Source organism: Anguilla rostrata, chromosome 3 (genome assembly GCF_018555375.3).
Source record: "Anguilla rostrata isolate EN2019 chromosome 3, ASM1855537v3, whole genome shotgun sequence".
Taxonomy (NCBI): Eukaryota; Metazoa; Chordata; class Actinopteri; order Anguilliformes; family Anguillidae; genus Anguilla; species Anguilla rostrata.
The window spans coordinates 52,466,214-52,483,143 of NC_057935.1; the positions used below are offsets into that span (position 1 = coordinate 52,466,214).

At 39.2% G+C, this 16,930-nt stretch overlaps 1 protein-coding gene across 1 annotated transcript; it reads left to right on the forward strand.

Annotated features, from left to right (window-relative positions):
- Positions 1-5,415: 5,415 nt before the first annotated feature.
- On the forward strand, positions 5,416-13,246 carry ercc6l (excision repair cross-complementation group 6-like). The gene is made up of 3 exons (XM_064328159.1): positions 5,416-5,602; positions 7,848-7,889; positions 9,296-13,246. The coding sequence occupies exons 1-3, from the start codon at positions 5,538-5,540 to the stop codon at positions 13,029-13,031; spliced, it is 3,843 nt and encodes a 1,280-aa protein (XP_064184229.1). The 5' UTR covers positions 5,416-5,537; the 3' UTR covers positions 13,032-13,246.
- The last annotated feature ends 3,684 nt before the right edge of the window (positions 13,247-16,930 follow it).

Genomic DNA, 16,930 nt, shown 5'->3' on the forward strand with positions numbered 1-16,930 from the left:
ATAGTTCGCCTGCCATCCTGCTAAAGGTAAAAATGTATTGTACACTCTTCTTGCGTACTTCCCCTACTGGAAGCAAAAACTCTGTGAGTCAGTGCATTACATGATGCTCCAGCCTCGTGTAGTATCTTGGGATTGGCAGAACATGCTGTGTTCTTATGCTCATCTGAGCATTAATATGCTGAAGAGGTGTTCTGAAAGGCAGTATTGCTGGAGCTCAAATACAGCCTAGGGCCATGACTGGATGCCAGTGGAGGTGCATGCTCTTGCGGAGGCACTGGCTGCAAGATCTGAATGTGAATTGTGTGAGGTGTCAAGAGAGCAGTAGCAGTCTCTCCCCCTCTCTCTCTCTCTCTCTCTCTCTCTCCCTCCCTCCCTCCCCCAAGCTCAGTGGCTATCACAGAAGAGGTATGATTACACGCTTTCCATACCAATGAATGGCTACCTCTATATTTAAATTCCACATCTCCCTCCCACCACTTCCCTTATCTTTTCAGTTTGACATAGTCACAGGTGACCTTCAGCAGCTGGGTGAATTGTGTGATGGTTCTTTGGATATTAGCACAATTCATCCAATCAAATACATCTTATGTGAATTGGGCATTAAGCGTAAAAAATCCCCCCCCCCCCAACCCCCCCACCAAACTCTAATGATCATTGCATGTCACATCACTTCATTTGCATTCTGGAAGATATGACCTGTTAAATTTCTGTGATGCAGTTATATAGCCTAACCTAGAGAAGAATTATAAATAGAAGGCTATTCATAATTGAATTTAATCATGGTCAGTTTTAAAACAATATCCTTGGTCATTGCTTGACGATGCTTGGTAAAAACTTGTGTAATCCCTGTGGGCACATGCTCCAATGGTGGCCCTAGTCACACAATATAAATCATTGAAATACTGAGGTGTGGTTGATGAAGTATAAGGACTCTGATATTAATTCATTAATGGTCTTGTTGCAATTGGTTTGCCTCAGGGGAAAGATAATTGATTTGACACATTTTCTCTGATCACATTACCCATAAGCCGTGGAATAAAAGTTTCCACAACACTTTAGATTATATTGATTTTGGTTGGATTAATGGGTTAATAGGCTAGAGACGTCACTGTTCATAAACAGGTAATAAAACCATAAAATGTATTTAAAAACACATGTTTACATAGATTTACAAGCATGCATTCCCTTACAGCAAAGGCTGTTTTACATATACATATACAAGTATACATATAATTAACAGCCTGTTATTAGTGATGGCAGAATGAGTTCTTGTGAATGCCAAAATAGGTACAGTAAACCTATTACTTTATTAAGCAAATCTGGACTTACTTATTTATTTTTGCTGAGACGACTTTTGATTCATCTTGAAGCTAGGCACTAACAGAATATGGCTGCTATTGAGTCCACCAAGCATTTACATACACTTAACCTTCCTCGAAGGTACAACAGCAGAGCCATGCCTGGTGTCAAACTGGTAATTTCATTGTTCTACCACAACCTGTAGATAGGCTATATGACTTTACTGGGAACAAGAGACAACTGTAGCTTGTCAACTTTCTCTTGGCCATGCAATCATTAAGTAATTAGGCATGTAGTTTCAGCAAAGCATTGTAGAAGTACAATGAGAGGTACAGACTATCCATTATGCATAGCCTAACCTTTTCGATGAGGCTTTCATGATTAAACAAAGGTGTAGACAAATTGCCTTATGAAAAGCCTCACACCAAAACACTGTTATTTTTGACCAAATCTAATGCTTCTTTAGTGAGCATGCGTTGTTATAGTTGAATATCTGTGCTTTGCTGCCCTCTACTGAGTATCTTTTTTTGAGAGAAGGAAGTGTGATGTGATATATTGGGATTCATTTCCTGTTTCAATGTGGTCAGAAGCAAGTTTAGCCGAATTTCGCTGCTACTAGTTTTATTTATTTAGTTATTTATTTATTGATTTATTTATTTGTCAACATTACCTGATTAGGTTGAGGTAGAAGAAATAGAAAATAAACAGTGGTTAGGTAAAGTGTTTGAGTAGAATGATGAAGAGGGGATGGGCCTACTAAAAAAGGAAAAAAGGCTGTAATCTATTAATGCCGCTTTCTCCTTGAATATAAGTACAAATATTCAGATATTAATAATGTTCTATCTAACGCATGTTGATTAAATTGGATGGCGTATACCGCACATAACTGTGCTTCAACCTGACTACTGTTTTCAGACACCATTCAACATTGACGTCCATTACAACGTGTGTATCTTTCTTAATCCTCCAACATCTTTGATAAAAGTTGTGGGTTACAATTCGTTGTGGCAGAATATTCCACCAAATCTGTACAGGAAACACTGCTTCTTTGTATTTTGTAATAAGATGATATGACAGTATAAGGAGTGACAAAATGAAGAAGAGTGGAGGGGGATGTGCAAGTTTTGTAAGAAAGGGAATGAAAGAAATGAATGGATTTAGAATATAATGTAGTACAAATCTGGGAAAAGGAAGGGAATGTTAAAATAATGATCTTTTATAATCTCTGTAGACAGTTAGAAATAAAGTAACTGCAAAGAAATCCTTGCATTTGGGGGAAAGAGGTCTGGTGTGCAGATTTTAATGCCCACGGCACAAAACGGGGGGATTGTGATGATGCTAATGGTGCTGTGATAGAGGAACTAATGGAGCCTAGAGGTTTAGTGTGTTTAAATGACAGAACTGGTGCAAGAGTGAATATTGCCATAGGCACTGATTTGGCAATTGATCTCACTTTAATCACAAAGTCTCTGGCGGGGGGATGTTCCTGGGAGGTAATGAAGGAAAGCACTGTAGGTAGTGACCGTTACCCAATCCTGAAAAAGATGTCACGGTTGTGCCCCCTCTGTTCCTGCCTGTGCCTCCTCGGTTCCAGTCTCCCCGTAGTTCTTGTCCTGTCTCGCGTCCCTTAGTTTGATCTGCCTGTGTATGTGTCGTTATTCAATTTATTGCTGTCTCGTTATTTAATCATTGTTCCCACCTGTGTCTCGTTATCCCTTCCCTCTCTGGATTAATTGTGCATTGTGTCCTCCTGTGTCTTGCTATCCCCTGTCTATTTAAGTTCTTGGTTTGCCTGACTCGGGTACTGGTTCCTTGTGTTTCTGACTCTGCGTCTCTGCCTGCGTGGTTCTCCCTGTGAATATCTGTTCTATGAGTTCTGCCCAGCCTGTGTTCTGTTTTTCCGCTAGTTTTTTTTTGTTTTTTTGTTTTTGGAAATTCTCCTGTTTTTGGTTTTTGAAGAACCTCTTATGTTTTTTTTGTTTTTGTTTTTTTAAGTGCCCTGCGTGGCCTTGTTTTTGTTCCTGTTTTCAGTTACCTGTATGTTTTTGTTTGAATTTTCCTTTTGACGGCTCCTGAGTTTTTTTTTTTTCCCCACTCTGCATCTGGGTCCATTCTCCCAAAATCCTGTAAAAAGAAGAGAGAACAGGGGGACTGAGCTGAAAGCCGGGCATTTGAAAAAGCAGAGTGAAATAAGTTCAGGGAACTACATGTTAACAAACTGTTAAACATTTATATCAATAAATATGAGGATACCCCAAGTCATGAGATGGATAAGGCAATATTAGGAGCAGCCATGGAAACTATTCCAAGGAAATGTAGTAAAAGTCAGAGGGAAATTGTACCGTGGTGGACAGAAGAATTTATAAAAGCAATAAAGAATCGAAATAGGGCTTTTAGGATTCTGAAAAGAACACATAACTTTAATTGAATATGAGAGGATTCAAACAATAGTCAAGAAAACTGTAGAGAGCAAAAAGAGAAATTTTGCGATACAGTTGGCAGGAATATTCCAGTGGAGCAAGTATGGGGGACGATAAAGAGAATGAATGGGATTACCAGGCAATATGGGTACCCAGTGCTAGTTAATGGTGAAGATATAGCAGTATCTAATGAAGAGAAAGCAGAAATGTTTGCACAGACATTTGTCAAAGTGCACAGCTCAGACAATTTGAGTAGAGGAGGCACAAGGAGGAGGGAGAGAAAATAGGGAGGCACGACATGATAATGAGGATGGTTTACTTAATATATTATTCACAATAACTGAACTTAATCAGGCCCAAAGGAAGTCATGGAGAACAACACCAGGAAATTATTATATTTGTTATTTGTTGTTGGCACATCTAAGTGAGAAAGGGAAAGAGGTGTTGGTCGAACTGTTCAATCGAGTTTGGGAGAAAGGAAAGCTATCTAGAGAATGGAAGGAAGCAGCGATTATTCCTAACTGTAAACCAGGGAAAGATCACAGCCATCCAGGAAATTACAGGCTGATCTTGTTTACCTCTCATATGCGCAAGAATATGGAGCAAGTGATAAATGAAAAACGAACCTTTTATTTGGAAACTAATGGATATATACAACATTTTCAACATTGGTTTAGAAGAAGACATTGGTGAATTGCAGATCCAACACTATGTGTAGAGGATTAAATAAGAAGAGCTCAGAGTGTAATAACCATATTCAAAAAGGATTAATGATAACCTATCTGTATACACAGGAGAAATGGCGCAGTCTTATTGGCTTTGTATTAGGTTAAGGAAGTGAGATCATTAAGAGTGATTCTGTGCTTTGACTCCAGTTCAGCTTTAATGACTCCGAATAACATCTATTTACAGAGCAGAAGAGACATAGAGATAGAAATGATAAAAATATTATATAGTATTGAAAGGATGGGAATAAGTATGTGTTTTATTTTGATTCCAGCGCATATTTGGGTAGAAGGAAATGAACTAGCGGATTAATATGCCAGAAAATCTACAGATAGAGAGGATGTGGGCATGCTAATATTTTATAGTAAAACAGAGATTAAGTGCCTGAATAAATCTTAAATTAGGGGAAAATAGCAAAACCAATGGGATGAAGGAAAGGCAGGGCGTCATTTATACAAAATTCAAAGAAGAATGGGATGGAGTTAAAGTTCTGGAAGGAATAGGAGGGAGGAAGTTATTATATCAAGACTGAGTCATTATATCAAGATGTGGTCATACAGGTTTAAATAGTACACTGTTTTTAACGAAGAAGCATAATAGTGGTAGCTGTGATTACTGCAATCAGCAGGAAACAGTAGAACATATATTCACAGAATGTGCAAAGTACACTCAAGAGATACAAATACTTCTAGAGGAAAAAATAATCAGGTTAGATGGCATAGATATTCTCCAACGAAATTCAGATGATCAGTGCTTTAGAGAAATACTTAAATGTGTTGTATAATACAGGACTATCTAAAATAATCTAACTATAAAACTCACGTGCTATGGTAGTAGGTGTACTGTACAAGTAGTTTATCCATATATTTCGACTCATACTCCACGTCAGAAGGTGGCGAGAATGCACCATAAGTTGTTTACAACCGCCATTAAACATCAGAAGAAGAATGTTGCATCATGCGCATGTGCATGAACTTTGTTTTCATTGGATGGAACTGTGGCGGGCTAGTTGTGTTTGACTTTCTTGCTTTTTCTGATATACTAACGTATCTATGAGTATTATGCACTGATTGCAAACGTTGACATTTCACAATGGATTTATCGCATAAGGGAAAGTATGCGGCTCCAATTGAGGAGATCACCGAGAAAATACAGAAGTAAGTTGATTTTTTCCTGCTCATAACCGATGCTGATTTTAAACTTATGACACTAGCTACAAAGTTAAAAACGGAAGCTGCTTGTCACTAGTAAGTCGCTAGTTAACTAGTTCTTCTGGCTAGTTGTCAGTGTATATTAAGTACCAACTAGCTTGTCTAGTATGTCGTATGTTGTGTTTAAACAAGAAGTATTTAAACAAGCTAGCTATACTTGCCAGTTCAAAAAAAAAAAATCACCCCATTCAAACCGTGCAGTAGGTACTCTACCTACTAACAGGTATGCTCAGTAGATTGCAATCAGATGATTGAATGAGTACAGCATCAGTCTTTAAAAAAAGCGTGCACCGCGAGTTTTTTTTTTTGGAGGAAGTTTGCTGTCGTATAATGGAAGGTACCGTGAAGAACCGCTTGCTTGTTTACATTCTGGATAGAATGAATGCAAGCGGAATGTTTCGCTGTTACCCTTGCAGCATTTTTGACACAAATACTGCCGGAAGCGCTGTCCTCAAGTTTCTTCCTAACGTGAAGAGTGCCGCAAGCATAGAAATGTGTTACTACGGCGACACAATTATATCGATCAATAACGTTATCGTCTTTGGGGGAAAGGGCTGTATGCTGCTGTAACTGCGTTTTGATCAGACCTGTCCTATTTCTGTCCTATTATCATGCATTTCCAATGATTTCTCAATAAACACATCTTTGCTTGTGCGGTCAATTTCATTAACCCAAAACATGGCTGAGACATCAGTTTTCTTATGTACTACGGAGTCTTTCCTGAATTGTATGATGGAGTGGCGCTCTGATGTCTTTCATGATATCACATGATTGCTGTACTACTTGAGTAACCAATATTAGTTTGAAGCAAACTTTGACAAGGCGGACCATGCTATGTAAATGGTAAAATGGTAAATAGACTGCATTTATATAGCGCTTTTATCCAAAGCGCTTTACAATTGATGCCTCTCATTCGCCAGAGCAGTTAGGGGTTAGGTGTCTTGCTCAAGGACACTTCGACACGCCCAGGGCGGGGTTTGAACCGGCAACCCTCCGACTGCCAGACAATCGGTCTTACCTCCTGAGCTATGTCGCCCCCTATGTTTTATAAGCACATTATTAATGTCATTTATATAGTATACTTAAAACGAGGGTGCTTGGTTCACTTTTGAACCATTATCCACTTCAGGAAAATGTAGGCCTACTTATGCTGATACTTGAACTTCTTCACAACATCGAGTACATCAAGAATACTCAATAGGCTACGAAAAATTATACTGTAACTCATTTCCTGTGAAATATCGGCTATATGGAGACATAAGCAAAGACGTAGGTTGTCATGTATGCGCATATCAAGAAGTGTAGCTTAAATGGCAGGTGATGTAAATGTTAGGGCTAATTAAATAATTAAGACTGGAAGGTGGTATGAAAACCAGAAACGGATAAAGCTCTGGTTTCCCACCTCTGGTCTAATTGTATTGTCATTTAAAGTGCTTGGTGTCAAAATAAATGACATGTAGTCATTTAATTCATAGTTATCAAGTAATAAGTAGGCTATATGAATAGTAACAGTCCACCTGCATTTTGGTGCATGTGTGTTTTGGCTTTGATTTCCTTAGCAGGGTTGGTGTCTGGGCGTTTACTTGAATGTTGCTTAGAATACATACACCTGTAAAAAAGCAAAAATTACAAATCATTAAACAAACAGAATATTATGTTGAGCAAATGTTTTCATAAATTTTATTTTTAAAGGCTAAATCATATAGCCTAGATCATGAAATATATCAATCACTTAAAAAAGCACAGGTGGCTCTTCTTAAGTACACAAAACAATTGCATTTTGAATGAAGTGCTGACCAGAACTAACCCTAGTTAGTTTTTTGCAAAATGCGAAAGTCTGTATTGCAAGTATTCCATTTTAATTGAAACAAAGCAAGTTGTGCTAAGATTGCTGGATGATTAACAATGCAGACAAAAAAAGGAAGTACAGGTCAGGTGGACCAGTGGATACAAAGCCTCTAGGTCTGGGCCTGGGGTGGTGTCGAAATGATAAACACCTTCAGCCAACTAACCAAATATCTGCTTCCACTATTAAGATTATAGCAAGCCTATGCCACAAAAGTTAAATATGTTTTCCAGACACTCAGCCAGATTAATATTGAGGCTACGTTGATGCTGGCTGGTCTTGTATGAATTGTGACCTGTGTTAGTAGAGGTGTTAATGCTTTTCTCTTTTCCCTTTGCTTGTCAGGTCATTTTCAATTGACGAGGAGGACATGGAGACCTATCACATGTATGTAACTAGCTCAGTAATTACCTATAATAACTGACTTGTACTGTTTAAAACTGCTACCATTTTCAATATAATGAAATTATATATAATTATTTTTGTAATGCAGGGCTAAGTTTTTACTTTGGTGGCACTGGCACCGGGAACTTTTTCGGTTACTGGCACCAGCGCAAAATTTGTCCTCACCCAAAGTTTTCCTCAACTCCACACAACAGGGAATTTAATTCTGCCCTTTTCCGTTTACCATCACATTTTCTATTTAGTCACAGCACATGCAAGTAACTGATAAAGCAGGAATAGTGCAACAAAGAATTTCAATTTAAATTAGTTAATGCACTTTAAGTAGAGGTCAGTATAAGGATATAGAACACACACTCAACTCAGTGCTTTGGTGAAACATTTATGATGTAATCACCTACACGTTTTCATATGCAAATGAGTGTCTCGCTGGTAGACAGTCGACTGTTGCTTCTCTATGCACTCCCTAACCAGTCATTGTTATGTGAGTTGTAGAGCAATAGTGAGTGTGGGAAAGACTGCAAACCCACCAAGCAGCGTTGGCAACTGTTTTCCAAGGAAGCTGATGTCTGCTGAAAAAGTTTGGAAGAAAAGATTTGTTACTAAGCTCTTTTTTTGGAATAAAGTAATGGGAATGGATCAAAATCATAATCAGTGAAAAACTGTGTTGTATAATGGGTAAGGACCTGGTCTTGTAGCCTAACAGTCATAGGTTCAATTCCCAGGTTGCACACTGCCGTTTTACCCTTGAGCAAGGTACTTAACCTGCATTACGTCAGTATAAATCCTGCTGTATGAATGGATTCAATGTAAATGCTATGTAGCAATATTTGACAGAGCTCTAGGAAGGGAAGACAGTGAGGGAGGGCTCGCAGGTGGGGGAAAATAAATGGCTAATAATTTCTGATTTCCCACTGGACAACCCTTTGACACATTTTGGTTGGTCATCCTGGGCACCCAGGCAACCGAGGCTACAGCAAAGAAGAAATTACTTGGACTAGTTGCTGTTATTTAGCTTACTATAGATTAAATGCAAACAAAAGCTAGAAACTTTTAGGCCCTATACAACACAATAATGTTGTAATATAGATTGCTTCATATCCTTATTGTAAAAATAATAGGTTTATGCTCTTCCTAGTTTCTGTTCATTGTGTGGAAATCTGTGAGATCATGGAATTTTTAATTTACTGAACTGTGGGGCTGTGATGTAGGCCATTTCTAATACTGTTGACTTTGTGCACAAGAAGGGGAAATTAAAATGGTTTTATGGTAACTGGTATGGTAAAATGATTGTAGCCTATTTAAAATATAAGGCAACAGTGATGTACGTGAAGATTCCTATCAATAAGGGATACAAGTTCTCTCTAAGTGTAATATTTATATTTTTACAGGTATATTAAAGATGGCAAGGATGCAGCCAGGCAAGGAAATTTGTCAGAAGCCCTGGAGTTGTTCAAGTCAGCCTACAAGATGCATTCCTCTGAGAAACTTAAAAGCAGAATTATGAAGATTGAGGAGGCTTTGACGGAAATGGCAAATGAAGAATCAGATACTGAGGAAGACTTTGTTAATGTCAACAACTGTGGCTTAATCCTCTTCAAAGAACTGCACGACAAACTGTATGATCATCAGAAAGAAGGTGTAGCTTTTCTCTATGGTTTGCATAGAGATGGCAAAAAGGGGTGCATTTTAGCTGATGACATGGGATTGGGGAAAACCATTCAGATCATTGCATTTCTTTCTGGAATGTATGATAGTGAGTTGGTTAAGCATACTCTCCTCATCATGCCAACCACACTACTCAGCAACTGGACAAAGGAGTTTGCCAAGTGGACACCAGGAATGAGAGTCAAAGAGTTTCATGGAAGCAAGGCGGAACGTGACCGAAATTTGCAGAGAGTCCAAAGGAAAGGCGGTGTCATCATTACCACGTACCACATGTTGCTTAGCAACTGGGAGCTCCTGTCCTCCTACAATGGTCGTGAGTTTCGATGGGATTATGTCATTTTGGATGAAGCGCACAAGATTAAAACATCCTCCACAAAAACTGCCAAAAGTGCTCATGCCATACCAGCTAAACACCGCATCCTTCTCACCGGTACACCTGTGCAAAACAACCTAAGTGAACTATGGGCACTGTTTAACTTTGCATTTCAAGGTGCTCTCCTTGGTACAGCAAAAACGTTCAAGTCTGAGTATGAAAACCCAATCACCCGTGCCAGAGAGAGGGATGCAACCCCAGGTGAGAAGGCTCTTGGACTGAAGATTTCTGAAAATCTGATGGCAATTATTAATCCCTACTTCTTGAGGAGAACAAAGCAGGAAGTTCAGAAGAAAAAGAAAAATGACACAGATGGCCAGAAAAGCGCCATGAACATTGAAAACGAGAACAAAAATCCCAGTGCTGCTGGATCAGCAATGCCAACACTCACAAGAAAGAATGACCTGATTGTATGGACGTACTTGAGTCAAGTCCAAGAAGACATATACCGACAGTTCATTTCATTGGAGCACATTAAGGAACTGCTCATGACCACTCGCTCACCTCTGGCAGAATTAACTATCCTGAAAAAGCTCTGTGACCACCCAAGGCTGTTGTCAGCCAGAGCTGTCGCTCAGTTGGGTCTTGAAGAGGGTATCAACCCCAGCGACCATCATGATGAAAATGAGTCTGCCGCCTGCCAAATTGACCACATACCCGATGAGACCCTGGTGTCTGAGTCTGGCAAGTTGACTTTTCTTGTAGCACTTCTGGGAAGGTTGCGGGAAGAAGGTCATCGTACACTTGTGTTCTCTCAGTCAAGGAAGATGTTAGACATAATCGACCGTGTCTTAACCAACAAAGGATTCAAGCTCATGAGAATTGATGGCACTGTAATTCATCTGCCAGAGAGAGAGCGACGTATTGAACTTTTCCAGACTAACAAACAGTACACAGTGTTTCTTCTAACTACCCAAGTAGGAGGCGTGGGCATAACACTGACAGCAGCCAACAGAGTAGTCATTTTTGACCCAAGCTGGAATCCAGCAACAGACGCTCAGGCTGTTGACCGAGCATATCGAATTGGTCAAACAGAGAATGTTGTGATATACCGGCTAATCACCTGTGGGACTGTGGAGGAGAAGATTTACAGACGTCAGGTCTTCAAGGATTCCTTGATCAGACAGACCACAGGAGATAAAAAGAATCCATTCCGATATTTTAGTCAACAGCAGCTGAAGGAACTCTTCAAACTTGAAGACACCCGGTCATCTTCAACTCAACTCCAGCTGCAATCACTGCATTCCAGGCAGAGACGTACTGATTCTGAGCTAGATGAACATATTGCTTACCTGCACTCTATGGAAATGTTTGGAATCTCGGACCATGACCTTATGTTCTCCCATGATGCAGCAGTACATGAGGACCACCCGGAGGATCAAGAATCTCAATGCTACATTGAGAACCGTGTGCTAAAAGCACAAGAGCTGATGAAAGCAGAGTCAGAACTGCAGAGGCAGTTCATGGAAAACATTGCCTCCAGCACAGAGCCTGCATACCTTCGAAATCCAGGTTTGGGAAAGAGGTCTACTGAAAGCAAGCCAGTCAAAGTACAACCAGACAACAGTCCTGTCAGTGTCAGTGACTACAATGACGTTTCCCCTGCAGTGGTGGACCTCACTCAGTCTTCGCCGGACTCAGACGAGCATGTGCACAATCTAAGTAATAAATTAAGCGAATTTGTTCTTGATTGCAGCACTGAAAATAAGAAGTCCCCTGAAAAAGACAAAATGAAGGATGAAATGTATTCAAGAAAGTCACCCTCTGTCGTCAAGTCCTTCACAGAAGTGCACACAGAATTTGAAGTGGCAGACTCTTCAGATCAGGAAGATGACAAAAGAATGACATCAGCTCTTGGGGATAATGATAGTGTTTTGTCAGTGCACGATAGTGTTGATGTGGAAGAACTTGCCATTTCTGACCATGGAGAGCAGTCCTGCATATCTGTTGATCTGCAAAATGCTGAAGTGCTTCCTACAATCCAAAATTTATCAGTTGATCTGGATTCCAAAGTGGACGAATGTGACCCTGCAGTTCGATGTCAAACTAATTCTAAATGGTCAGTCCTTCAAGAGTCAGACATTGACAATGAAGGCTATATTGAGGAATCCTGGAAAGCTAATTCTGAACTTGAGTCCTTCCAGGGTAACTTCAATTTGCAGTTGGAAGACAGTGCTGAAGAAACATTTCCAGAAAAGGTGAATGGTTCCCTTGTGGAGGAGAACCCAGGGCTCAAGTTACAGATGGAGGCAAGCCTGTGCACAGAGAGAGAACAGTCTTCAACAGAAAATGAAAGTGCTGACTGCATTAGTGAAGACCCTACAGACGAGCCTTCCTTCATGTATAGTATGAAAAAGAAGAAAACCATGCGAGTAATTTATGACAGTGAAGATGAGGAGGAAAACTACAATGATGGTCATGGGAATCTCCATGTAAAAAGTTCTTTCAATGAACCCTTAAAGGGGGTAGAGTGCTCCACTCCAAAGCCTGTCAAGACCGCAAGCTTTCTGCTGTCTTCCACGCCACACAGGAAGAGTATTGGCCTAAATGCATCTGTGGCATCCAGGAGGTCTTTAGTGGAATCCATGCTTGATGATGTGGAAGACCTCCTTGAGGACATGGATACAGAAGAAGCCGAGCAGTCTGGTGATGCACCACAGAGCACAGGCTCTGTGAGTGAGTCTGTCATGGAGGAAGAAGAGCCCAGCGGTGAAACTCTGAACACAGAGAGTGAGGAAAAGGAAAGCCAGAGTTCATTTGTTCACACAGGTGAACCTGAAATGACAGATGGGGATAGCCCTCTGGAAGAATCAACAGGTGACTATGAACTAGCGTCAGGTGAATCTATGGAACAGTGCACCCAGGGGCAAAAGCAGGGGAACAGCGTGGCCACCATCATCAGCAAATCCGCACATGTCCCAGATGATGAGTATGAACATCTTTTGAGAACAGGGAAAGAATGCTATTCCGCAGGGAAACTCAAAGAGGCTTTGGATTTATTTCTCAAAGCTATTGATATCAGAAGTGGAGATCCTGAAATTCAGTTATTGACCATACAGCTTTATCGCCAGCTTAGCCAGCTCTAAGATAATGAGAAATTGCACCATTAGAAAAGTATGTATATTTGCTGGTTTTTTTTTCTTTCTTGAAGTAAATGCAAAGATGATCAAGCTTATTGAAATATATTCTATTTGCTGCAAGTCTGTGATGTATTCATACAATATATAGTCAGTTCCAGTATTTCTTTGCTTTAAGTTTATTTTTCCCTTCAATCGTACAATTAAATGCATGTGTTAAATGATTTCAGTCACATCTTTTTAAATTGTCAATTTGCTGATGACTGAATTTGTCTAAATGTGTGCCAGAAATTCATACTGTAAGCCATATGAGAAATGGTAAAAAATCACTTTTCTACAAGTTTTCCTACATTGGTTTTGTTTGCAAAACACATTATGCATATTAACTTCAACCAGGAAGTTTTCTTATTCATGTTGCATTTCAGACTGTTGAGATGGATGATCTGTTTTATGGCCACACGATGGTGCTCAAGTTGTGTTGTAAAAATGCTCAAGACATCACAAAAATAAGCCTGGACATCCTATGCCCTATATGTTGGGGTAGTATGTGCATCTGGAATTGTAATACAGTGACTTCTTAACCAGTGAAATTACAAATATTTAGGAGCTGACGAGTATGAAAATAGGTTAAATGGACCATTCTAGCCTTTGCATAAATGTAATGGAATTCATGAAAATGTTTCTGTTGTGTTGAAGTCCACTACATTGCCTGCTATCTCTGTATGTCCAATTGGGTTGTAAGCAAATAGGTCACCTACAGATTGGATTCATTACATGAGAGTGATCATGTGGCAAGCCACTCTTTCAATCTCTTGTAATGTGAATCAAAGTGATGTGAGAAGACAGGAACTTGTCCAGTAACCCATGATATTTGTGCTGCTATTCACAGTAGTATTCCCATCCTGAGTCCAGGCTCAAAGCCCGTTTATACAGGGTTCCCACAGGTCCTTAAATGTCCTTAAATTCAATTACTGAAATTAAAGACATTGAAAGGTATTAAAATGTCTTAAATACAGTTTTCATATGCCTTCAAATATGCAATCCACTTTGATGACTGGTGGTACTTTTTACAACATAGTGTTCACATTGGACGCAAAGAATGGATCGTGAAAATGATTTATTTAGCAGGGGAGTCCGCATTCATGGATAGATGGGACCCAACTTTTGTCAAATCTGACGTGACGGCTTAGCAACGATAGCAAACCACAGTTGCAGATACACAGATATTTCAGATATTTAGCTACAGTAGTTAGGAAGTCAGCTAACTAGGGCTAGCTCAATATCATTATATTGCTGTGCATAGTTACAATGCATGCCTGGCAATATACGTTGTGTGGACATCACTAAAGCAATGTGCATAGCCTGAACTTATGCATGTTTTTTCTGTTTTGATTAGTTCTATTGATTTTCAGAAAATATAGACTGAATTATAGCTGAAGTGAATATTATGAACGGAAGGAAAACTTAAAAAGCTCTGTTTTTTCTGTGGCAAACTAACAATGAGCCATGCTCACAGGCCTACTTGGAGCAAAGGGGTGATTAAGTGCCTTCTAGAAATATGGGCTGACGATTACACAAGAGAAAAAACCCATAAAAATACAGGCTACATTTATGGTATTTAGTTATAAGCTCAGCGAGAGGGGATTCAATAGAACTGGCAAACAATGGCGCATTAAAACAGGATTTAATTAAATTTATTAGTGTATCACTTCTGGGCTTTTAGTGCATATCAAGACCGATAAACTGAGGTCATTTACCGGACTGATCATCTTTGTAACAAATCCAGAGTCACGATTCAGATCAAAGGCAACATCAGAGCTTGCTGCCTTTTTAGTAATGTATTTAAAGCAGCACATATGACTGTTCAAATCGCAAAGTCTGAACAGACGCTCATATTGTGGTGTTCTAATAATACAGGTTCGAGCTGCTGGTAATTATGCCAGATTAAAAGCAATAAAATAGTGACACAATGCAGTCGATACTCCAATCATTTTTCCTGTTACATTAGGCGAACGCATGGCTGAAAACTCAAATCCCTGCCAAATTTCTGACTAATCAACAAACACCCACATGTACACACAAATCACTATATTTACAAACTGAGGCCCTTGAATTGTTGCAGTGTGAAACCAACTGGACTGAATGTGAAAATATACAGTCAGTCCCTCCAGGATTTCACAGATTTTTTTTGTTGTTGTGATTATTGCGAACTAAAATGCAGCATTTCTCAAAATGTGCAAAAAATATTTTTATTATATATATATTTTGTGGTTAAATATAATATATATATATAATTGTGGTTAAATTTAAATTGTGCATTAAAATTTTTGGATAAAAGTTTTTCCCTTTTTCACTTCCAATGAAGAAAACCATGTGTAATCACTTCCTATGATTATACTGTACATTGTGATATGGCAGTTCCATTCCATCCTTTAATTGGATCTTCCCTCTACACACAATATCCAAATATGGTCATGCTTGTTTTTGATATCTAACATTACATAGAATTAATATTGTGAGGATCTCTTTGAAGTCCTTAACTTTTTTTTCTTGTGATATGCTCCTCGGACTCTGTTACACTCATGTTGCTATGAGTTCAGATACCTGTACAAATGTTATTTACCTACCACATTAGAATCCTCCTACTTCCTGCACCCTTCTCACAGCCAATATAAATTAGTGAAGATTATCATAACTTGAGGAGACACATGCACATTAGCTGAGGAAATCGTTAAAGCTAATTGGCCATCATGGGCTCTGGATTTAATTCATATAGTACTCTCCTTATCAGCAGAAATAAATTGGCTCTCATTAAGGTGTACACAATGATTAATAGAGTCCACAGTGTGCAATAGGTTTTCTGCAAATTCTGAAGACATTCCTGTCTCAATATTGCCATAAACCTACTTAATACTTCAGTCTACCATCTCAATGTGCAGCTGTTCCGTGCCATTATGATTTTAAAGCGATGCCTGCTCATACAGTACGTCAAGGTTTTATATCCTTGCTACTAATAATCAAGATTTAGTTTACCAGCATTGTCTGGCTGAAAGTTTCTGTCCCTTTAGGGCATGCTATAAAACACTGTACTTAACCATCTGGTGACACAAAATTAAATGGTATTTGTGTGAGGTAATGGGTGGCTCACTGTTTTCCTAGTAGATTCCTGGGCAATGGAAAGAAGCACAATTTCAAAATGTTTTAATATGAAAACTATGACTAAGGCAGGCAAAATCTTAACAAAATCTTTTTAAGCCAGTAGACTTTGTTACTTTGTCTTATTGCTTGAGCTTATATTCATAAAATATGCATTTATCCATTCATTCATTAATTCATTCATTTTAAGCATACAGAAGATTTTGGGATTCCTGTCTAAAGAAAGGTTTTTTTTTTTTTTTTTTTTTAATGAATGTCCTTTGCTTGATTCTTGGTCTCAGGCACACTGAAGGAATATTTAGATTCCTCTAGAGCTCAATTAGTACAAGTAGCCTTGCTTATTTATTTCATGCACTGCAAAGTCCTACCAGGGACACTTGGAAAAAATGGGGAGGCTACAAAGGAATCGCATCAAGGCAGAATTTAATGGCAACCTTCTGATGTTGCCATGGCTAAGAATTTACATTCACGATTTCCTTTATGTTTTCTAAGGCTGTTTTTCCCCCCTTGTTAACCAGAATATGGCATTGCCAAAGAAGAAGGAACTACAGAACCTCCCAGTGCAACGTGCTTCCATTGACAGCAGTTTCTCAGCCCTGGCCTTGATGAACCACTGTGTGTGCTGGCTTTCATTCCAGCTGGGCTCCTCCATCGATTCGTTTTTAGTTGTTAATTGAATATTGATCGGTGGATGTCATCCCTTGGAAGTATTCTGCTATATCAGGGTGTCAAATTTTGATCCTCTGTGGGCC

Bases quoted from the DNA above. Each gene is read 5' to 3' on its own strand.
- ercc6l (XM_064328159.1), top strand. From the start codon at position 5,538: ATGGATTTATCGCATAAGGGAAAGTATGCGGCTCCAATTGAGGAGATC. The intron at 5,603-7,847 runs GTAAGTTGATTT...TTTGCTTGTCAG, and splicing joins ATCACCGAGAAAATACAGAA to GTCATTTTCAATTGACGAGG. The intron at 7,890-9,295 runs GTATGTAACTAG...ATATTTTTACAG, and splicing joins GACATGGAGACCTATCACAT to GTATATTAAAGATGGCAAGG.